This window comes from Phyllostomus hastatus, unplaced genomic scaffold, assembly GCF_019186645.2.
Source record: "Phyllostomus hastatus isolate PE091 unplaced genomic scaffold, TTU_PhHast_1.1 phas_contig_159, whole genome shotgun sequence".
Classification (NCBI taxonomy): Eukaryota; Metazoa; Chordata; class Mammalia; order Chiroptera; family Phyllostomidae; genus Phyllostomus; species Phyllostomus hastatus.
The window spans coordinates 1,487,132-1,511,392 of NW_025333640.1; the positions used below are offsets into that span (position 1 = coordinate 1,487,132).

Consider the following 24,261-nt stretch of genomic DNA (forward strand, 5'->3'; position numbering starts at 1 on the left):
TTTGGTTGAAGTGCAACTTGTTTTCAGGGGTTGCTTTTAGGAATTACAGTACATGTCTTAACTTACCGTAATCTGTCTGCCAGTGATATTACACCATCCCTTACAACAATACACTGCCTTTGCCCCCTCCCAGCCTTTGTGATGTTATCATCATACATTTTCTATTCAGTAAACCACACAGTATATTATTGGCTTGTTTTTGTGTGTTTTTTTAAAACAATTACCTTTAAGGAGATTTACAAATAAAAAATGTGAGTTTTTAATTTCTTACATAGTCACTATTTTGGGTGCTCTTGAGTCCTTTTTGTTTTTATCCAAGTTACCACTGGTATTGTTCTCTTCCTTGAACATTTCTTGTAGGGCGTAGGGCAGGGTTGCCGATGAGGAATTTATGTGTCTGCAAGTCATCCTTTGGCCTTCATTTTGCAAGCTGTTTGGCCTGGGTGTGGAATTCCAGGTTGGTTGATTTTCTTCCAGATAACAAAACCGGCTCCACCGCCTACTGGCTCACATTGTTCCCAACCAGTTGGCTGAGCTTCTCATCTTAGCACACATGGCTTTTCTTCCTCTGGCTCCTTTAAGATTTTCTGTTTATCAGTGGTTTGGAGCACTTCGTTGATGATGTGTGTTGGATTTCATTTGCTGATTTTTTTCCAGCATTCCTTGCCTTCGAGGACTCTATTTATTGCTCTGATTCTTTTGGTGGTGTTGGTCTTTTTTCTCTGTTTTATTTTGAATAGCTTCTCTCACCATGTCTTCAAGTTCCATAATCTTTTCTTCTGTAATGTCTGTTGTTAATCCCATCTAATTGTATTTTTCATCTCAGAAGCTTGGTTGGGGTATTTTTGAATATCGTTCATGTGTCTACTTAACATACTCAGTCATTTCTCTGCTTTCTTGAATATTTAGGATATATAAAACAACTGCTTAGTATCCATGACCACTAATTCTGTCATTGTGTCATTTGAGTCTGATTCTATTGGTTAGTTTGTTTTCTTCATTAGAGTCAGACTTTTTTGCTTCTTGGCTAACCCAGTCGTTTTTGATTGGACATCAGGCATTGTGACTTTTACCTTGTTGACAGCTAGTTATTCTTGCGTCCCTACACATTTCCTTGAGCTTTTGCTGGGGCACAGTTCAGTGTCTGGCTCCTTCTGAAGCTTGCTGTTGAGCTTTGTTAATCAGGCCAGAGCTCAGGGCTCTCTTCATCCTTTCTTGAGGCAACACCCTTCTGAGCAGTCAGCCTGATGCCAATGAATTACAGGCTTTCCCACCCAGCCATTGGGTTTACTCTGGGTGAAGTGGGCCTTTTGCAACCCTGGGTGAGCCCAGGGATTGCTCCCTCTGTTAGTGCAGGCAGTTCTCTCCCTAGCCTTGACGGTTTCCTCGTGCACACACGTTGTGCAGCTTTCTGCAGCCTCCTTGGCATGGCTTTCTGTGGTACTATGATTGCTCACTGCTTTGATCTCCTCACTTCAGGGATACTAGCCCCTCGGTTCCTCCTCCCTGCCCATGCCTGGAACCTCTAGGCAGTAAGGCAGGACAACCATATGTCCGTCTTACGTGTTTCCACTTTTGCAAGTGTCACCATCCTGTGTAGCTTAGTGTCTGGAGTCTGAAAACTCTTGTTGCCTGAATTTCCTCCTGTTTTTTTGTTTTGTTTTGTTTTTAAGTTGTTTCAGGGTTAATGCTTGGTGTTCCGTTCTGGCTGGAAGTGGAAGTTTGCTTTACATCTATGTTAGAGGTCTTTTCAGCTTTGGTTCACATAGGTAAGGGTGCATTTCTAAGTAGATATTCCCTCAGCTATACATGGATACATAGAATTGGAGAAGATGATCCGAGTGGGATGGGCTTTTGATTAATTAACAAGTTGTGGTTAGTGGCGTTTAACTGATTTTAGCTTTTCTTATTTGCTTTTTGTCACTATGAGAGCTGATGTATCAAAAGCAATTGTATTTTGATAGGTCAGGATTAGTTACAACTGCTTTGATAACTATGAAGAACTGATAGTTTCTGGAGAAGTAAAAACTAGTGGAAATGATTTTCATGATCTGTTAACTGCTAGTAACTTTTGACATTGTGTGGTTATTTGTATGGGAAAATAAGAGTGCTGTTTCCCATAAAGGTTGTCGGGGCTAAAGTGGTGACCAATGCCCGTAGTCCTGGGGCTCGGTGCTATGGCTTTGTCACCATGTCGACGTCCGATGAGGCTACAAAATGTATCAGCCATCTCCACAGAACTGAGCTTCATGGAAGAATGATCTCTGTAGAGAAGGTGAGAGAGTCCTTGCCTGTTATAACTCACGAATTTCACATGGAAGAAGACCTGGTCTGTGAGCCATTTCTGTCTGCATTATATTTTAGGCCAAAAACGAACCTGCTGGGAAAAAGCTGTCTGACAGAAAGGAGTGTGAAGTGAAGAAGGAAAAAGTTTCTAGTATTGACAGACATCATTCTGTGGAGATCAAAATTGAAAAGTAAAGTGATTTTTTTTTTAAGCTTTCTCTTGGGATGACTGCCAGGAGGAGGGTGGGTGGTAGCCACAGGGTCACTCACGAAATGAGCACGTATCCTTTGCGTAGACAGCCTCACTGGCTTCTCATTTATATTGCAGGTGATTTTTGCATCTTGCTGCTACTTCAGTATTCAGGTTTCAGTAGATATTCATTGGAGTAACCTTATCACTAAAAAATAGATTCAGGTGATCCTCAGTAAATATTTACATCCAGCCTAGTAGCCTGCTGAAAAAAATAACACACAAAATGAATGAACAATATTTCTTTTTCATTCTTAACATCCTGGGCCCTTGCACACCTTAGAATCATTTTGTGCATGGTCCAGGTTGATTTTTACATGAATCTTGCTTTTCATCTCAGCTTTGCAAAGATAACAGTGTTATTCAAAGGAATGTAGCCTGATTGGATATTGAAGTGAACATCCTCAAGCTAGAAGTTTGTGCAGCACCTGACAGTTGCCAAGTGTTGCTGTATTTCCTTCAAAAACTTAAAATATCCCAGAGTAACTATGAGTTCACTCTGGTAACTTGGGGGTGCCTTGGCACAGTAATTTGAGAACCAAAGCTCTGAAATACTGTTTTTATAAAGGGGGTAATCTGTAGTTTTAATCAAGGTGAAAGTAGGCCTGCCTGGTGTAGCGCAGTGGATTGAGCGTGGGCTGCGAACCAAAGGGTCACCGGTTCACATCTCAGTCAGGGCACCTGCTTGGGTTGCGGGCCAGGTCCCTAGTACAGAGTGTACGAGAGGCAACCACACACTGATGTTTCTCTTCCTCTTTCTCCCTTCCCCTCTGTCTAAAAATAAGTAAATGAAATCTTAAAAAAAAAAAAAAAAAATGAAAGTAGGGAAAGATCTTTCAGAGCAGGCATTGCCTATTTATACTTTTATCAAAATCATAGTCTTATCTTTTGGGAAGGGGAGACCTTGGTGATATTACTTGATAAAGGTCTATTCTCAGAAAGCTGTATGTCTGTATTAAGTTTATATTGTCAACACAATTTATTTCTACTTCCAGGTCCATTCATACTCTAACAATTGAACCCTTTGGTGAAACTCTGTTAGTATCACAGTAATTCCTTTGTTTTTTACGTAAGAAAATTCATAGTTACGTAAACATGGCCATGGACATCGACACTCAAACATTGGACTAGGTTTTTAATGATGCGATTGCCAGTCTTTATTGTGGCTAAATTGGAAATTTGGCCTGTGAGAAATGGCCTTTGTGTACTTAGAAGTGAGACCTGTGATTTTATCAGCAACTTCTCAGAGAGAGACACATCTTTTAGCAGTGCTAGAAAAAGTCTGTATTGTTAGAATGTGGAGAGCTATTTAGAGTTCTTGCTTTTCTTAGTGTGTTGACATGCTTATCATTCATTGATTTTTCAAATCACAAAAGTAAGATATGTTTATGGAAAAAAAAGGATAATAATCAGCTAACATGTCAGTGGGTTCCCTTAGTCCCTAGAAGAGTACTGTGAGGTCTGTGTGTTCTGCGTGGGTAGAAGAGAATACTGGCTCAGAAAGGGGAGGTACCAACTCAAGGTCACACAGTTCAGTTAGCAAGTGGCAAGAACAGAATTTAATCCCCAGTGCTAAGGCACTGAACTTGATGAGCTTAAGATGATTAAAACCAAACTGCCTTCAAGTGGCTTGCCTAGGAGGTTGAGCATTTTAAAATTTGTTTCCAACCTTATTTTTTTTCCTTCAAATAAACATCTTTATTAACCCGTTTGTTTCATTTTAAGAATTTCTAGGCTTAGTTGTCAGCCTAAGTGAAATAGAGAAGCTTGTTCATAAAGGTGGCTTGTCTTGGCTGATTAGTGGTTTTTCTGTAATTGCTGTCTAGAAAGCACACACTGAAGTCAGGTGTAATCCCACTGGGAACAGTTTTCGGTGTATATCCCTCTAGCCTTTTTTCCTCTAGGCATGTTTTTTTTTGCCTTTTTTTTTAAAGAAACTACTATTTTTAAAAGATTTTATTTATTTTTAGAGGGGGGAAGGGAAGGAGAAAAGGAGAGAAACATCAATATCTGCATAACTCTCACATATGCCTCTCATGTGGCCCCCACAAGGGATCTGGCCTGCAACTCAGGCATGTGCCCTGACTGGGAATCGAACTGGTGACCCTTTGGTTCTCAGGCCTGTGTTCAATCCACTGAGCTACACCAGCCAGGGCTAGAAACTACTTTTTAACTTAGTGTTATCAACAAGTTCTTTGTGTCAAGGAGGTGCCAGATGAATATAGAACAAGTAGGGAAGGGTCTCCTGTCATAATAACATTTTTCAGTTCTCCTTGGAAGGAGGAGGCACTGCTCCAGAATAGTGGAAGAGGTGCAGCAGAGATGATTCATGGTGGCTTTACTTGCTGCATGTAGTCACTGGGAGGGATCCCGAGCCTGTCAGAAGGGAAATGGTAAATAACTGTGGACAGTTGTGTAGCAGTTGAGAGGAACCAGATCTGTGTATATATCCACAATTAACCTTTAAAACAGGTGAAAAGTGCTAGAGAGCCAAATATCGAGGACCATCCCATTATGTCAGTTCCCAGAAATATTGTAAAACATCCCTGAAGATCATCAGGGTTATGTTAAAGTGCCTGTGAAGGTTCGAGAAGTAGAGCTGGATGGAATGATTGACAGTTATGGCACCAAGGGTGGTGGTTGTCTTGGGGATGGGACAAGTGCATCTGTGACATTCACTGTATTGCATAGCATTTCATGTATGTATGTATGTATTATTTTTAGAGCGAGGGAAAGGGAAGGAGAGAGAGGGGAGAGACAGGATGTGGCCTAGAGCCCAGGCATGTGCCCTGACCAGGAATCAAACTGGCAACCTTTTGGTTTGCAGGATAACGCCTAGCCTACTGAGCCATACCAGTCAGGGCTGTACTTTTTTTTTTTTTTTAAGAGAGGGAAGGGAGGGGGAGAGAGAGAGAAACATCAATGTGTGGTTGCCGGGGGTTATGGCCTGCAACCCAGGCATGTTCCCTGACTGGGAATCGAACCTGCGACACTTTGGTTCGCAGCCCGTGCTCAATCCACTGAGCTACGCCAGCCAGGGCTAGGGTTGTACTTTTTAAAAGGGAAACCAATATGTTAAAAACATTTAAAATTGTTAATTTTGATATATACCATCAGTGATTATGGTATGTACTTACATTTTAAAATTTTTTAATTAAAACTTTTCTTAGAATTAGTATTAATTTAAAGATGACTGTTCCATGCTATGAAAGTTCAGGAGGGAGCTGGGGGAGAGAGCAACAACTTCTGGTTAGAGTACCCAGCAGGACCTGCCTGTCCTGTCCTAGACCTTGGTGCACATTGAGCATTTAATGACTAGAATTTAATTGCCTGAGATAAACAGCATTAGGAAATATAGAAGACAAATTCAAATGGCAACAATGATTTATTTCACTGCTTAGAATAAAACTGCCATTTTTTCTGGCATATAACACTATTTATTAATGCCTTAAAATATGCAGAAATGATCAGGTGACGAGTGTTGGTGGGCAGGGTGCCTCACTACTTCATGCTGCAGAAACTGTACTACTTTGGAGAAAGGAGAAATTTCCCACAAAACTAAATATTCCACACATATAAAATGTTTCAAAATGAGACATTTAAAATAGTTTTTCACATTCTTCCATCATGTCTACTTACATGCCTGTCATATATATGGGTGTATCTGGCATTCTGGGAAAACATCCTGTTGAGTGTGCAGTTTTATCCTACATATTTCGAGGTGTAGCAGGTAACTTAAGTGGTAATGTAGGGGCTGTGTCTGAAGAGGGTGTTATTACTGCAGTTTTCAAATAATTCTTCCCATCCGCTTGCTGCCAAGCTGGTTTGTTTTGTGTGGCACTCTCAGTAGAGCAGAGTGCTCCTGTTACAGTCTCAGGAACTCAAGTTTAATAACTATGCTTTTACATAGAACCGTAATTAAGAAGGAAGAGAAGATTGAGAAAAAGGAGGGGAAAAAGCCTGAAGACATTAAAAAGGAAGAAAAAGATGAAGATGAACTGAAACCAGGAACCACAAATCGGTCCAGAGTCACCAAATCAGGTAGGTGTTAAGTGTTCACGAGGAAGAGCCAGTCAGGGTGGGCTGGGTGGGTGTTCTAGACCAAGTATGTACAGCGAGTTTTACAGTGCCTTTGTTGAGTTTTGCTGCTTATAGGAAGCCATTAAAGCAACAGAGCCCCGGGTGATGCCGTGACTAAGGGAGTTTCTACACACACGACAGTGGAAATGGGGGGTATTCTGCTCAGTGATTTAAGTTTATTGGGTTTTTGTTTTTCCTGAGTCTTTAGCAGAAAACTGTGGGATTTTTCAGAAGGGAGGGTGTCCTAGTTCTAACTAATTCATTGCAGTTCTGTAAGTTTTTAATCCCGTTTTTCCTACGTGGATGTTGAAGCCAGATCTAAAAACAAACAGAAAAACTCCCTAAAAACCAGAAAAGGAAGATCTCTCAACGGCTATACCCTGTGAAGTAGTTGCACTTGGAGCTTGCCACCTCTGTTGTCATTTTATAAAAATTCCTTGCACTCTGCACCTTCAGATTTGCATGAGACACCACAGAATGTTTTATAGCAAAAAAGGCACATCCCCTTCCCCTTCCAAAAAAGAAAACCAGAAACAGAACCTGACCATCTGGAGCACTGGGATTTGGTGCAGTGCCTTACAAGTTAAATCGTAATCATTGGGGTAATTTGTCAGCAGTCTTATGAGAAATGTCTTTTAGGTGTTCCTCAAATATTGCAAATTTCCCTAAATCAATGATCGTTCTGCAGTTAGAACCCGCTTAGTGTGTCGTGGAGAGGAAAAATCAGTGTGGAGTCTTCATTGCTGAAGACATTGAAGGGAAGCCCACTTGTGGGGTTGGGGAGGATCTCCCTCAGAGCCAGCAGTGTCTGATTCATAGCACAAGAGCCTGGGTTTTGCAGAGCATTCCAGAGTGTGTGGGAGCAGTGAAGATTGAAATTGGCTATCATGGAGCCCCTAGGATTGAGTGGTGAGAGGGGTAGAGGAAACCTGCAGGTGGGATGTGTTTGTGCACGTGTTGCAGAACACACTTTCACTCAGATTTAAGTTGTGAGATGTGGGCAAGTCAAAGCTACTCGATTCCAGGTGAGCAAAGACCTGTCTAGGTCTGCCAGCTGTTACCCGCTCAGTATGGCCGTATTGGTAGTGTTGCTTTTATGTCATCATGAAGACAGGGAGGAGGCACAGAGGCTCCAGTGTTAGCATCAGTTGCTTGATGGAGTGGCGAAAGCCCCCAGCTGGCTTATGTGCTACTTGCTGGAAGTAAGGTTGTCAGCATGTTTTCATAGACTGCTGTGTTTTTTCCCTAAAGGGAGCAGAGGAATGGAACGGACAGTTATAATGGATAAGTCAAAGGGAGAGCCTGTCATTAGTGTGAAAACCACAAGCAGGTCAAAAGAAAGAGTAAGTATTGCTTCTGCCACCTCAAATCCAGTCATTTTTGACCACTGTGGTTTCCATTGTGAAAACATTGTTTGGTCTTTAAAATTTTAAGAGTTCAGCCCTGGCCGGGTTGCACAGTTGGTTAGTGTTGTCCTGATACGCCAACAGTGGGTTCAGTCCCTGGTCAGGGCACACACAAGAATGCATAAACTAATGAAGGCATAAGTAAGTGGAACAATAAATCAATGTTTTTCTCTCTCTCATTTCCTTTCTCTCTCTCTCTCTCTCAAATCAATAAATCTTTTTAAAAATTATGAGTTCTTTGAAGTCCTCAGGGGGCATACCATTATCTCTTAGATTATATGTACAGACATGAAATTAGATTTTAGAATTTATTTCAGATCATACTTTGCCATGTTTGTTTTCCAGAAATGTGTTCACCCATCTCTGATTCTTTGCCAGGCTATATACCATCTTTTAGGAGAACTGATTCCCAATGACAGCTCACCACAGAGCAGGATGGGCAAGACCCAGGCTTTGTCAGAAGGCAGCTTCAACTCTTTGGTTAATCTAATGACAGTTTATTCATTTTCTTTAGTTGATTTGCTAGTCTTCTATTAAATAAACCAAAAAGAAAAGTGGAGTCCACCCTAAAACTGACTGTCATGCCATCAGAGAACAAGCTGCATTGCTGTTAACTTGTGCATGCACTGGACAAGCTGGGGGCTTCTTCTTATCCTCTTTCCACTCTGGGAATCCCAGAAGAAGGTTCCAGCTAATATAGGAGTGAGAGGGGTGTTTTTTCAGTGAATGCACTTTTTTTTTTAATAAAGATTTTATTTACTTATTTTTAGAGAGATAGGAAGGGAGGAAGAAAGGGAGAGAAACATCAGTGTGCAAGGGATAATATTGATCACTTGCCTCACTCACACCCAGGCATGTGCCCTGACTGGGAATCATACCGGTGCCCTTTCCTTTCACAGGCCGGCATTCAGTCCACTGAGCCACACCAGCCAGGGCCACATTTTTATGATGCATTTAAGAACACTTTGTGTTGTTGAGACTTAAGGTTTAAATTAATATTTGGATTCTATAAAGAGCAATTGCTGATGCCAGTTTTCCTATGGGCTACATGTAAATCAAAACTACAGAAAAATGTAGAGAATACAAAATTCATAAGCTTACTACCCAGATAACTGAGGTTTAAAAAAAAAAAGTAATCTACATGTGATTAGGACATTCAGATAATACAGGAAGGGACAACACAAACAAAAGCCTTGTTTCCATGTGGGCTACTCACACCTCCTCATGGTATAACACGCAACACACACATGTATTCTCTGAAATACCACTGCTAATGGGGTTTCTGTAACTTGCCCTTGGATACCTTTGTATGTAATATGTCTTGTAGAGCTTTATATACTGAGGTACACAGTTCTACTTTCTAATTTTAAAACATTTTTAATTTTGAAATAATTATACATTCACAGGAAGTTATAAAAGGATAGAGGTCTTATGTGTCTATCACCCAGGTTCCCCAGTGGTTTTATTTCCTGTAACTGTATCACAGTATCAAAGCCAGGAAAGTGATGTTGACTTTGGTGTACAGTGTGTGTGCGCTCAGTGCGAGGACATTTAATCACTTGAGTAGATGGACACATGCCCTGTTGAAAACTGCTGTGGTGCAACTTTCCTGTGCTTGCCTCTTGGCAGACTTGTAACCACTAACCAGTGGAGTTTGTAGGTCCAAAGGTGCATGTGTGTTATTTGTGGTAGATGTTATTGCATGCCCTTTAGAAAGTTATGGAAGATGCTGGCATTTAATGGTGTTCGGAGCTTGTGCTGGGCTGCCAGTAAGTAGTGAGACCAGGTTGTTAACCTAGGAGTCTAATTTGGGGACCGGGGTGCCATGCTGGCCTTTGTACTAGATTGCATCCTCACCCCGGAACTTACGGTGGGTGCTGTCCTTCCTCACTCCAGCCTGCAGTGTGTGTGATCACACTTCAAACTCTGCCCATCTCAAAGGTGAAGACTGTCCTGTGATGTTTTGGGTTGCAGATCAGTTCTCTCTGTATGTCCTTCTCCACCCCCACTTTTTTTTAGTAGAATATTTAGTCCTGACCATTGTCCATTTTTCAGGTTGCTTTGTCTTTCATTGATTCCCCCCCCCCACCCCCATGTGAGTTAATTAAGAAATTAAGCTAGCAGCTTTTTAAAAATGGGGTCACCCAAGCCCTGGCTGGTGTGGCTCAGTAGATTGAATGCTGGCTTGTGAACCAAGGGTTGCTGGTTCAATTCCCAGTCAGGGCATATGCCTGGGTTGCATGCCAGGTCCACAGTAGGTGCATATGAGAGGCAAACACACATTGATGTTTCTCTTCCTCTCTATCTAAAAATAAATAAATAAATAAATAAGTCTTAAAAAGAAAATAATGTGGTCTCCCAAATTCCTTTCCTGGAGAGCCAGGTGGTGGTTCTGTAGGAGGCTGTGAGTCCTGCGCTATATGAAAGCTTCCTGGGAGACTGATTCATGGCCACTTTGAGTGTCCCAGCCTCTGAGAGCCTCAGAGGTAGGAGTTGGCAGTCAGTGTTTCCTGCTTTATCCCAGAAATAGAACAGCAGGGAAGTCGCTTGTTAATCCTTTCTACTTTATTGGGAGTGTGCTTGACAGTACAATACCTTGGCTTGTTCTATTTCAAGGCTGCCTGCCTGAGCCCTGATCAAGCACTTGAGAAATGAAAGGTGCAGCCCCTTATCCAACTGTCCAAACAGCTGGTTTGACAGCTGCCTCTAGTGAGTGAAGGGGCCATGTGGCATTGTACACGTGCTCTGTGGCTTTACTACACTAGAAAAATTGCTTATACTTTCCTGAGGTTTCATTCCATCTTTTCTCTTAATGCCTTTTGTTTACAACATTTACAAGTCAGACTGTAGGGTGAGCAGTATGTGAAGTGACTTGTGCTAGGGCCTCCATGTGACCCACGTGTGACAGAAGAATCTTCGTTTAATCCAAATATACATATTTAACTTTTATTTTTTGATTTTTATTTACTGGTTTAAAAGAGAACGAGAGAAACACCAACTTGTTCTACTTATTTATGCATTCATTGGTCACTTGTATGTGCCTTGACCAGAGATTGAACCCACAACCTTGGCCTATCGGGACGATGCTCTGACCAACTGAGATACCCAGCCAGGGCCTACATATTTAACTTTTATTGTGCATTTGTTGTAATCATTTTTCTGACATTAATAAACCACTTTTGGTAAACAGAGCTCCAAGAGTCAGGATCGCAAATCGGAAAGCAAAGAGAAGAGAGACATCTTGTCCTTTGACAAAATCAAAGAGCAAAGGGAGCGAGAGCGCCAGAGGCAGTGGGAGCGTGAAATCCGAGAGTCAGAGAGGCGGAGGTGAGTGGGGCTGAGCCAGGCTGCCAGGTGGCTGGTGTCCTCGGGGGATCGTCATCCTACTCTTCCCAGTGGAGAGTCCTGTGTGGCCTGGGCTTGTGGGCCACCTTGTGCATTTCCCCTGGGGCCAAAAGACCCATCATGGATGGCATGATGTTCACCAAAAGCCCATTCTGCTGAATGCTTCCTCTGGCTGAAGTTGGACCTGGTCCATGGAGCAAGCTCGCCCAGGGGTGGCTTTGATGTAAAGGTCCCAAGTGTTGCAGCCTCACTTTTCCCTCTGGAAACCTTCTAGATAAATACGATAAAAAATGGCAACCGAGCAATGTGGTGGCTTTATTGGAGGTATTATCATGGGAGTAGCCTCTTCACTTCTGGGTGTTTGCATTTTGTGGCCCTTTTAGGCAACAGTTAGTTACATGGTGAAGTTCTTTGCCCCTCTCACCTTTGGTTAAGAAGATAGTTTATTGAAGCCTGTCATTTCCACTTTTGAGTTCTGCCATTTCATGTCAGGACATTTAGAGCCCCCTTGTCATTTCCTTCCAAGGTTTCATGAAACAAAGGCTTTATATCATGGTGTTTGGGGTACTTTCCTGAGCTAAAGTAGATCACATGGAGACTTGTTAAGTTATGCTGCATTTGCTTTTCTCTGAAGTCATGTGATTGCAGCCCTTGCCTGTATTGCTTTAGAAAATAAAAGCACATTGAGAAACTTTTGATCCCATTTGGAGGTCATTTGCTTCCAACTGGCACATACTTGGTTTGGAGCCTTTCCAGGCACCAGTGGAGTGTGTGAAGAGCGACAGTATGTCCTTTCCTCAGATGCAGGGAGGGGTAGTCCCAGTCTCTGCTCAGCCTCTGGTTTGCAGTGGTCGAGGACGTGAGACTTTGGCCCCAGTTGCTGGAGCCAAGCCAGCATACAATCACCCTGCTAACTTTGTCCTGTCCCCACACCTTCCCACCTCTGTTCAAAATAACACTCATTTAAAATTACAGCCTTTTTAGAGGAAAGATGTGAAAACAATGGCTCATTTTACAACATTAACCTGCAACAGAATACCCTTCATGCTCAGGGAAAGCTACTATAACACTTCTTCAGTGTTTTCTCTGTATGCACAGCAGTTACCCTTTGCTTTTCTTATTTTCTTATTTTCTTATTTTTTTTCCTCCTTATTTGCATGTGGCTTCATTTGGGAGCCTTTGAGCCAGTCCTTCTGTCCTGGACCTGCGGCTCTGTATCTCCTTGCTGTCACCTGCTTCCTGCTAGCCCACTTCTGGCTTTGCATTTTTTGAGAAAGGGAAAGTTTGGAAATTGGGGCTTCTGGCTGATCAAAGCAGCTAAGTGGGAGTGGGTGAGCACCCCACCACCTTGTAGCCTGGAGCCCAAGCCAGTGAGCATCTGAGACACTCAGAATGGGCCAACTGGAGGTGTCCAGGCCCCTTTGGAGGGCAGTGCCTTGATGGCCAGGAACCTCGGCAGCAGGTCAGAGTGGTCTTGCTGTGTCCCACAGAGAGCGGGAGCAGCGGGAGCGCGAGCAGCGCCTGGAGGCCTGGAAGGAAAAGGCACGGCTGCAGCGGGAACGCCTAGAGCTTGAGTGCCAGCGTCACCTCTTGGAGCGCGAGCGCATGGAGCGCGAGCGGCTGGAGCGGGAGCGCATGCGTGTGGAACGTGAGCGCAGGAAGGAGCAGGAACGCATTCACCGTGAGCGTGAGGAGCTGCGGCGACAGCAGGAGCAGTTGCGCTATGAGCAAGAACGGCGGCAGGGGCTCCGGAGGCCTCATGACGATGGGAGGTAAGGATCCAGCCCACCTATACACCAGAGGTGGTCCCTCTCCTCCCATTCCAGTAGCTGCTTCTGCTCCTGAACATCTCAGAGTGGAGAATCAGGCCTATTTAACATAGGATCTGGACACCTTTCCAGAATTTATTGCCACTGCCACCACCACCTCAGGTGTGTATAGTTTAATGTCATGACCTCATGGCTGTGTATTTTTCCCCAACTGAATTATTTGGAGAGTCTTGATAGTTCCACTGCTAATGGGTTTGTGATGCTTTCACTTAGACTGTGCCATTAATTGCACTATGATTCCTGGTGGAGCATAACCACCCTCCAGAGTGCTGTCACAAGAGATGCCCAAGCCTGCATTAGGCCTGCATTGGCCATGGCAGCCACTCCATCTCATGTCCTTGTGGGCGGGGAGGCACAGAGTCAGTGTGTGGGAAAGGACATTGCCTTCCGATTAAAAAGTAGGTTTATTGGTCTCTAGCTTCTCTGAGCTGCTCAACTGATAGTCACCCATTGCCCCACCACCCATGAGCCTAGTTTTCTGGTAAAAATCAGGAAGAAGATAATTAGATGTTGTCCTGAGCTATATGTAGTTCACTATCACCTGATCTAATTCCCTTTGCTTTTTGCAAAAATCTCAGAGGGAAGTTCATGTTATCATTGAAGATGGCAAGGTGAAAACCTGACACCTTGGAATACCAGTCCAGAAGAATCAAATATTTTATTTCATTTGCATTTGAGCTCAGGCGGGGATCAAGGTATTAACAGCCTCATGGCACAATTAGCTCACAGCAGTCCGTTTTTCAGGACTGTCAGATGAGAATACTCATATGCCTCTTGGCAGTTTGGGGGATATTAATTTATCCAGTCAAAGCGATAATGATTGAATGTTTAGAGATTAGCCCTGCAGGACATTTTAAATGATACTGGATCTGGAGAGAGAGCTCCACTCCCCACCTCCACTCTCTTTTTTCCCCTCTTCCTTTTTCGTAAATGAAATTTGCATCCTTTTTACAACAGGCGAGATGATGCTTATTGGCCAGAAGGAAAACGTGTGGCCCTAGAGGATAGGTACCGCCCGTACTTCCCTCGGTATGATCACCGCTTCCACGACTTTGACCATCGAGACCGAGGCCAGTACCAGGACCATGCGGTCGACAGGTCAGTACCCTACTCACTTCCTGCAGCAGGGACAGGTCTCTTAGTGCTCACTGAATGTCTTACTTACTTGTGCGAGTCCTAGTGGGTAGACTTGGACCAGCCACGTATGGGATTTAGAAACATAGGCCTTGAGCAAGGTGTTGGAGTTCATGGTCACTTGCAGCATCTGTGATATGACTACAGGAAAGCCCTCCAGTGCTCACTTCACACACTGCCCTTTACACAAGTAGGACAGATGGGGCCATGGGCAGGACCTGCTCCTTGGCATGCCCCAACATTGAGCTCTCTTGGAGATGGCCCAGGCTCTGAGTTTCACGCCTCCATGGGGCATCCTTCCTGTCCTTCCCCTCAGCACCAGCCCCACTGGAACTGCAGGGCTTTGTTAATGTACAGGGTGGGACAAGAGTAGGTTTATATAGAAAATAATATAAGAAATTATAATAAGAATAAACTGTGTTTTGTGTACTCATAACTGTAAGTCTGCTTTTATCCCACTCTATAGATGAGGAAGCAGTTTTTAGAATGAGTATGACCTGCCTGAGCAGGAGCCCAAGTCTGTGGGGTTCACTGACTGGTGTGAGTTTCCATGCCAGCAAACTACAAAGAGGACTTACCAGAGAATGCGGAGCAGTTCTTAGTGGGTGTTCTTTGTGTTTTGAAGGTTGGGGGTGGGTTTTTAAGCTAGTGTTCTTTTTCTCTTTGCTAATGCCTTGTTTAATGAGGACTGTATCTACTTGATTAAAAAGATAGCCCTTACTTTTCCAGTTGAAGAGTTCTCTCTTTGGGAGAAATCTCACTGGGCTCCCCTGGGCTGCATATCCTGCATTTCACTGTTCACTAGCTCTCTGTAAGGGAAGAGAGAACAGGGAAAAGGTGGCTAAGAAGCCACTCATTTAATTCGTTGTGGCTGGAGTTGGTTTGAGATTTAGTGTGAGTCACATGCACTGGGCCAAACCAGACGTTTGGCTTCCCTGTTATCCTGACTGTTGTCACCAGCCACAGGTAAATGAGGCCTTGGCTTCGTTCAGGGGTCTCTGCTTCTGAGACCCCTCCCTCCAAAGGATTTCAGTAAAATTCTTATTCCCACCTTACGAGCTGACTCCACTCCCACCTGCAGGGAAAGATGTGAGCCAGTTTTGTTTTGTTTTTAATCAGGCAGTTCTTACATGGGGAAGTAGAGTGAGTGCCTCAGTCATGGAACTTAGTTGGGACCTGCAGAAATGTTGTATGGTACCATCAGCTGCCATTGGAATTAGACATTTCCCTTTTTCAGGAGGGAAGGCTCAAGGTCAGTGATGGGAGAACGAGATGCACAGGTGAGTAACACCCAGACACTGGGTGCCTTCCCTGTGTCTTGGGGGGTGGGGGAGCTTGGACACAGCATTCTGGCCAGCGAGTAGAAGCGCACAGAATTGCTTGCCTTCTGATGAGTACAGTCTGTTCAGATGTATAGGGCTTGTTCTTGCTTCATTTTTTCCAGCTGAAACTGCAAGTATCTCTTGTTGCCTGCTTGCTTAGAATGCCTCTGAGTTTCAGGAGTGTAGAATGCCCCACAGTATCCAAAATGGGGCTTGGTGCCCTGTTAGGGGGTTATTTAGACCATGTTTGGGGGGAGTACCTTTGTTTCAGGTGCTGTGGGGAGGTCCTGGTGTCTCTAATCTGCTGATATCTAGTGAAGGGTATATAAGGCATCTACTTGGAGAAAGGAGGGTCTGCTATGAGAAAGGTAGGGGACAGGCATCAGAATCGTGGTTTTTAAAATAGGAGTATGTTTTTTGAGAACAGCTCCGTCACTACCCAGATGTGCTGGGTTTCTGAGCACTGAACTGGTTGGCCAAAACACTGAAGTTCCTTTCTTCAGCACTTGCCTCCAGTGCCAGCTTCTGAGGAGCCATGCTATGCTGCCTCCATAGATTGACGGCTAAGGAGAAAGGAGAGGGGGAGGCCTCCTGCCACCAGCAAAGAGGGTGATCCCAGTTCTTCAGGGAAGACTCTTAAGTGACTCTTCTCAGTGGACTCTTCAGAGGAGGCACTGATTATCATAAAGCGTGGCTCTCTACACTCACAGGGCAAGAGAGGCTTGTGCTGGCAATTGTGTGGTACTGGTGGTGGTGCTGTAGGGGCGCTCAGTTGCCAAGGAAGCAAAGGGCTCTGCTGGGAGCCCCTGTGGTATTGTCAGGGTCTCAAGAAGAGCATCCAGCAACGTGACATTCAGAAGGGGCTTGAGCAAGTCCTCTCGAAGTGGCCAGAGGTATTGTGCCATACCCTGGCCCACCTCAGGATTGTATACAGGTTGACAGGCCTTCCAGAAGGCTTATATGCAGGCCTATAGGGAGTGACGTGGCTAGAGTCACCCTGTCCCTTTTCTGCCTTCTAGCACTACTCAGATGACCGCCATGGCCATGGGGGACCACCAGAGCGCCACAGCCGGGACTCTCGAGATGGCTGGGGGGGCTATGGCTCAGACAAGAGGATGAGCGAGGGCCGGGGGCCACCACCCCCACCCAGGTTAGTGGGTGGGCTGTAACAGGAGTGGGCATCTTCCCCTGGTCAGAGACCTGCCCCTCTGAAAGTGGAACTGGTCATGTGCCCCTTGCCAGGTCGCCTGCATCACCCCACGCATGAGCGTCTCCATCTCAGGGCCCTTGTCTGATGAAGGAGGCACCCCTGAAGTCTTTCTTAGATTTGTCTTCTGGGACTGTAGGGAAGTTTAACATCCCACCACCACACACACGTGTGCACGCACACACAAAGTTGTCTTTAGGCATTTTGAAGGCCAGCGTTGTGGATACCAGAAGGTTCTATTTTCTCTCTCCTGGGATTTCAGGTGTTCAGCAAAGACTGTGGTGCCAGTATGATAGATTAATGCAAAGTGTGCTTTCCGCAGCGACTTACTTTGCACTTGGTCCTTTAACATTTAAAACATTTTCCTTAAGTACCTGTGAGAAATGTAAATGGGAGAACTCATCCTCAAACAGGAGACGGCCCTGAGCAGGATCACTGCATGATTGGGTGGCTGTCACCTGCTGGTAAACATTAGTAGCTTTCAAGTTTCACTTTTAGGGAGCAGTATTGCATTTGCCCTTGCAGACAGGTGTGAGGGCTCCAGCAGGTCCCTAGTTTTTGCCTGTTGAGCACCAGTCAATCCCCGTGGCCAGTGCACTCGTCAGCCCAGGCTAAGCCTGTGTCAGGGGAGCTTTCCTAGACAGCTCTGGTGGTGCTGGTACCCACATGCTGGGACCGTGTTTGGATTTTAATCTCCCAGAGTTTGTCTGAAACATTTTTCTTTTTTAAACAGCTTTTTTCAGACATAGTTCACATGCCATACAGTTCACCCATTTTTGAAGTATACAATTCGATGGCTTTCAGTATGTTCTTAACAGGTTTGTAGCCCTCACCACATTCAATTTTAGATCATCTCCGTCACTCCAAAAAGAAGTCCTGTCCCCATGAGTGGTCATTCCCCATCCCCATCCCCTCCTCCAGCCCCTGGCAACCACTAACCTACTTCTTATGTCTCTGGATGTACCTTTCTGGACCTCTCATATACATGGAATCACACACTGTGTGGTCTTTGTGTCTGGCTTCTCTCAGCTGAGCATCATGATTTCAAGTTTTATTCATGTAGCAAGTGATGGTGCTCCTCTCCTTTTCACGGTCATCTAACATTCCCTGTACGGGTGGACCACGTCTTGTGTATCCATTCATGAGTTGATGGACGAACACTTGGGTTGTTCCTTATACATCATGCTGCTAAAAGCATTCATGTACAGGTTTTTGTGTGAACATGTGCTCCCTTCTTTAGACACCTAGGAGTGGCCTTGCTGGTTCCCTCCGTGGTCACTGTATAAGTTAATAACCTTTTGAGGAACCGCTGCTGTGTTTTCCCTCCCGAGGTTGCCCCATTTTCAGTTCGAACTAGCTGTGGATGAGGATTCCAGTTTCTCCACATCCTCACCAGCGCTTGCTACTCTTTTTGATGAGAGCCATGGTGGTGGGGCGGGAGGGATCTCACAACGTCTCACTTATGTGGTTGTGATGTTACTGGTGCTTAACACCTCATGTGGTTAGTGGCCGTGCATGTACCTTTGCAGATAGGTACATCCTCACCAACTTCCCCCAGAAACCATCAGTACTGGGCATGATGAGCCATGCCATAGCTTCCCCTAGAGACACACTGTGACTGTGGTACAGGTGTTTTTTTTTTTTTTCTTTCTTTTTTTCCCCCTGGTGAAGGGGTGGACGTGACTGGACGGAGCACAGTCAGAGGCTAGAAGAGCACCAGGAGCGTGCCTGGCCGGGCATGGTAGACGCAGGCACAGCAGGCCGGGAGCATGCCAGGTGGCTAGGTATGAGCTAATGCCTGCCCGTGAGTGAGGGTGGGGGGTTTTCTGGGAGGGGCTTCCAGTCCCAGAAACTCTCCACAGGTCAGCCTCCCCCGGCATTTCCAGAGGCTTCCAAGAAAGCAGTGTTTGCATTCTCTTTCTTCTCTTCCAGGTGGTGAAAGGGGCCTGTCTGGACCCTCAGGGCCTGGGCACATGGCCAATCGGGGTGGAATGTCAGGGTAGGTTGTCCCCTGATAAAATTGATTTGTTCCTGCTCCTCACATCCTTTCCCTTTTTTGCATGTTTGAGGAATTCGCTGGGTTGAAAGTTTTGAAAACAAACCCCAAAAGCAGCTCTTGGCAATTTGTGCACGTAACACCCTCCAGTGATCCGGAACTCTGTGCATTGGGTGCTTCTCACCTGGAAAAAGTCACGCAGGCTCTAAAGGCTGCAGAACTGCGTGCTGTGCCACGTTACGGTGGAAATGTAAAGCACTTAAAGGGGACAAATGTGTGCCTTTGTTCCTAGGTGAGGCGACTTTGCACAAGGTGGGCATTCCCAGGACCACGTGGTGCCCGGTGGAGGACTGGAAGGTGGAGGACTGGCCGGCCAGGACCGGGGCATCAGAGTCCCGCACCCCCCCCCCCCCACCCATACTCCCACTTCACTCGTCGCTACTAAACCCTACTTCCTCCGCATGTTCAGGTAGGCAGACGCACTGTTGAATCTCTTAGCCAGTTACCTTGAACTTACGGAATCTTTTAAGAAACAAAAACAAATCCTGCCACCATGTTGTAGCTCGGTAATATGTGAACTCACTTTTTTTTTTTTTTTTTTTTTTAATAAACGTGTTCTTGTTCTGCCATTTTTGAGACAAGGTTTCTGTAACAAGACATTCCATTTTCCATTAATAAAAGTTTATGGTTCGCACTCTGGTGTGTGTGTGTGTGTGTGTGTGTGTGATAGTGACTACAGAGTAGAGAATAGTACTGACCTGCAGCAACACCATTGTGCACTCAGGTGCAGCTGCTGGTTCGTCATACTGAATTCTCCCAGCTGTTGATGAAGTGGGGTGTTATTTCCCCACCTGAGAGATAAGGAGCCTGGTGCTGGGGTTAGATCACATGCCCAAGATCTTAGAACTTGGAGGTGGCAGATTTGGGATGGAAATTCGGAATTCTTTATTGAGGGGAGGAGTGTGTGTGTGTCGGGGAGCCCCTGACCAGTCACTTCACCCCTTGTGTTGCAGTTCCTGGGGCAACATCCAGCGATGGTGTGTGCTTTAGGGGCCTGGCTAAGGGGTGGCACGTGTGGCAGGCCCTGCACCACTTAGTAGCTGCCCTCAGCTCACCAGAGCACACTGGCCCCACTAAAAGGGCAGTCCTTGCTTGGCACGGGCTCAGTATGCCTGATCTAGCCATTTTTCTGGAAGTGCACGTTCTCGTGTGAAGCCTCGTTTGTGACAGCAGTGACTCCAGTTTTCTACATTAAAGACTGCCGAACCAGGCACTTGGCCCTGATCAGGTCCCTCCAGTGTGACACCATAGGGAGGTGCTTCTCTTCCTCTGGGAAAAGAGCAGCTGCACAAGCAGAGCTATTGGCAGGGAGTAGGGCAGCAAGAGGCCAAGTCTTTCACCTCTTGAGTCGGGGTTCTGATGGCCACAGGCTGGGTGATGGGTCTGTGTAGGGGCCTGGCAGCAGGAGGGAGGACTCACTTCCCACCACTCCTGGCCCTGGTCTGGTGTGGTAAGAGTTAATCCGTCATGCTGCTTCCTGGGAACCTCAGTTCCTTCCCCTTAGTAACTAGGACAGCCACCCCACGGGCCCCAAACAATTGCCACTTCTCCCTGAGTACCCTGTGTTCCTGCTGGGCTGTTTAGTTTTAAAAGAGCAATCTGAAAATCCTCCCCAGCATTAAAGGCAGGTCAGTTCTGGCCCTCTGTGTTCTGCCTGTTTGAATTGCTGCAAATAAACACTTTGCGCGCTTCCTCCACCACAGGGGCTTGTAGAGTCGTTTTCCAATGACAGATTCACAGGACATTGACTCCATGTTGCACACAGGGGCCAGCGTAGCATGTCACCTTCTGCATGGAGGCCTGTCTTCTCTCTGCAAGCTATAGAGTCTAGAAATTAGGGTCTGGGTTTCCCATTTGGGGGAGAAAAGCCAGGCTCAGTTGGGGTAGTGGGGGTGAGACCAGTTTTCAGATGTCACATAGCTGCAGTAGAGCAACTACAGTCTGGTAGGCAGGAGTGGCACCCTTGGGAAACAGCGTAGGCAAGGCCCTCTGGACAACCCCTAGGGGTGATGACAGCCCCTTCCTGGTTAGCTGGGCCTAAAACCCAGCTCTGTCTTAATATGGAGACACAAAATACATTCATTTGCTAGGGCTGCCCTAACAGTTCTGCAAACTAGGTGGTTTGAAACAAATTTAGTCTCTTCCAGTTGTGGAGGCCAGAAGTTCAAGATCAAGGAAGAAGTCAGCAGGGCTGGTTCCTCCTGAGGCCATGAGGGAAAATCTGTCATAGTCCTCCCCTAGCTTATGGGGGTAGCTGGCCGTCTTTGGTGTTCCTGGCTTGTTCTCTGCCTCCTTCACCCAGCTTCCCTGTTTGCGTCCAAATTTACCCCTTTTGTAAGAACACAGTCATACTGGATTAGGGTCACCCCAATGAGCTTATGTTACCTATGTAATGGCCTTATCTCCAAATGAGGTCACATTCTGAGGTCCTTCAACATATGAATTGGAGGGGGCACAGTTCATCCCCTACTACTACTCTCTACAGTTTTCATACATACAGATTTTTCTAGGGATGCAATTTCTGGGTACATTGAGAGGGTTACTCATCATTCAGTCCAGAATCTTAACCAAGAATTGTTCACCATTTCTGTGAGCAGCGCTGCTGGGGTCTCAGCGCCTCCCTGCTGACTCCTGGCTGATTGGCTCCATCTCGGTAGGTAGGTGCTCACCACCATGTTCACTCTCAGGTTGGGTTAGACAGTATTGGACATTCTTTCTATTTCTTCTGTACTTGATAGGTTGAGTCATTCTTTTTTTAAGTTGCATATAGTTAGGTTATATCTGCTCTGATTATTTCAGGAGAGGAAAGGGAGGCAGAACAAATATTTGTTATAAAAAGGGGCTACAAATGGACAGTCCGGTTGTTTCCACCTTTTGGCTCCTGTGAGTACTGCTGCCATGAGGACTGGTGTACGTGTTTGTCTTTCTCCTGGGTGGATACCTAGGAGTGGAATTGCTGGGTCAGGTGGTGAATCTGTTTAATTTTTGAGGAACCACTCAATGGTTTCCCACAGCAGCTGCACCATTTTCCATTCCCACCAGCCATGTATAAGCATTCTAGTTTCTCCACATCCTTGCCAGCACTTGTTATTATGTGTTTTTGTTTGTTATTTTTTTAAAGATTGATTGATTTATTTATTTTTAGAGAGGGAAGGGGGGAGAGAGAGAAACATCAGTGTGCGGTTGCTGGGGGCCGTGGCCTGCAACCCAGGCATGTGCCCTGACTGTGAATCGAACCTGCGATGCTTTGGTTCGCAGCCTGAGCTCAATCCACTGAGCTACGCCAGCCAGGTTTTTGTTTGTTATTTCATAAAAGCCATCCTAGTGGGCATATATTTATCCAGCCAATGGAATATTACTCAACCTTAAAAAGAAAAGACATTCTGACCTCTGCTACAATGTGCGTGAATCTTGAGTACATTATGCTTAGTGAAATAAGCCAGTCACAGAAGGACAAATACTGTGTGATTCTACTTATGTTAGGTTCCTGAAGAAGTCAGATGCATAGAAACAGGAAGTAGATGTTTGAGCCAGGGAGCTGGAGAATGGGAGTTAGGGTTCAATGGGGACAGAGTTTCAGTTTGGGAAGGTGAGAAAGTTCTGGTGATGGATGGTGGAGATGGTTACATGACAGTGTGAATGTACTTAATGCTGCTGAGCTGTACACTTAAAAGTGGTTACATTTCATGTGTATTTGATCACAGTTTTAAAATAATTTTAGCCCTGGCTGATGTGGCTCAGTGGATTGGGTGCCGGCCTGCAAACCAAAGGGTAGCCATTTGATTCCCGGGCAGGGCACCTGCCTGGGTGGTGGGTGGTGGGCTGGGTCCCCAGTGGAGTGTGTGCAAGAGGCAACCATACTTTGATGTTTCTCTCTCTTCCTCCCTTCCCCTCTCTAAAATAAATAAATCTTTAAAAAAACAAAATAATTTTAAAGGTAGGAGGTCTAAAAAACACAGTAACAAAAAGGTGGGGGTCTGTTAAGTGTCAAGAATGAGAACCACTGGGGTATAAATGGGGAAGGCAGGCTCAGGAACCAGGTGCAGCCTAGAATTCGCCCACCTGCCTGCCCACTGTGGGTTATTAGTTTTTCTCTGCTTTGGCTTTGTTAATTGGAAGAAGGGAATAACAATAGTATTTACCATAGAGGGCCTTTGCTGTGATTAAATTAGTTAATATAAAGCTCAGAATTGCTCCTGGCATACAGTAAATGCTTAATAAATGTTGACAGGCACTGGGAGGCCTTATAGGAATAGGGCCTAGGATGCTCATGTTTTACAGGAGACTAGTAAAATGTGAGGCTTAGCAAGGAGGAGGAGAGAATTTATTGGCTCCACAAATACCAAAAAAACCCCACTGTAAAATCAGAATTAATATCAAATGTCTCCACATCTACACAAATGTGTCAACTTCATCGTCTGCTAATTTTTGTATTCATAAAGATTTCTTTACATTTCAAAACAGCTCCTGGGTTAAATTTTCTTACTTTGTAGGAATTCCCACACCTGGACAGTGATTGCCAGGCTTACATTACATGTGTTACTTTTAGTCAAAAAATTTCAGATGCAATATTATTAAAAGGGCTTTTGATTTTTTAAAAAAACAGTCACAAAGTCTGAGTTAGTGGGGTTGGGGTGCCTTTTAACTGGCTTGCAGGTTGAGGAGCGGGGTCTCCACTGTAAATAAGACCATCCCTACCTTGGTCATACTGTCAGGGATGGTGAACCAGGATGAGGCCCAGATGTCGAAGCATCAAAAACCAGAAAATAAAGACATGGCCAATATACCTAGACTGTAGTAGACACAGTAAATGCTTACCAAATTTATGACAAGGAGAAAGAAAATACATGATACTGTATTGTAAAGGTTTCCAATTGCTTCATCCCTTTGTATGGCCTATTGGGTCTTTTGAGGCCTGGTAGAAAATTCCTCTAGTTTAAAGCGATGGAACCACCTGTACCTTCCAGTGTCTTCAGTAAACACCAGGTGGCAGGCAATCGCTGCTGAGATGCAGGAGGAGTCCTGCAAACACGTTTGGATGTGTGCAGTAGTACGGCGGCCGTTACTGAGAAAGGCTGAGGAATACATCTAGCAAGAGGTACCTGCAGGTGGAGGGAGGGAGGTGCAGCTTTAACATGCAGATGCCTAGGCCCTGACTCAGACCTGCCGATTTGATTCAGGCCCTACCTCCAGCTGCTCCTGGGATCCTGACAATTGAGAAGCACTGGGATGGTAGCCTGGTTGGGGAGGCCTCCGTGAAGGTTGGGTGACTTGAGACTAAGCTAGGCAGGAGAGTTCCCATCCCAGCTCTGCCCTTCACTACCTGGATGACTCTGAACCCCTCTG

The 24,261-nt window shown here is 45.3% G+C and overlaps 1 protein-coding gene across 1 annotated transcript in view; it reads left to right on the forward strand.

Annotated features, from left to right (window-relative positions):
* Nucleotides 1-19,540, forward strand: part of LOC123813654 (scaffold attachment factor B2) — a 32,730-nt gene extending 13,190 nt beyond the window's left edge. The window contains exons 10-21 of the mRNA XM_045830771.1: nt 2,126-2,275; nt 2,365-2,477; nt 6,447-6,577; nt 7,868-7,959; nt 11,213-11,349; nt 12,858-13,139; nt 14,154-14,294; nt 15,568-15,610; nt 16,672-16,802; nt 18,531-18,643; nt 18,792-18,858; nt 19,148-19,540. Coding sequence (XP_045686727.1) covers nt 2,126-2,275; nt 2,365-2,477; nt 6,447-6,577; nt 7,868-7,959; nt 11,213-11,349; nt 12,858-13,139; nt 14,154-14,294; nt 15,568-15,610; nt 16,672-16,802; nt 18,531-18,643; nt 18,792-18,858; nt 19,148-19,151 — 1,404 coding nt within the window. The 3' untranslated portion in view covers nt 19,152-19,540. The remainder of the gene's footprint in view (nt 1-2,125; nt 2,276-2,364; nt 2,478-6,446; nt 6,578-7,867; nt 7,960-11,212; nt 11,350-12,857; nt 13,140-14,153; nt 14,295-15,567; nt 15,611-16,671; nt 16,803-18,530; nt 18,644-18,791; nt 18,859-19,147) is intronic.
* The last annotated feature ends 4,721 nt before the right edge of the window (nt 19,541-24,261 follow it).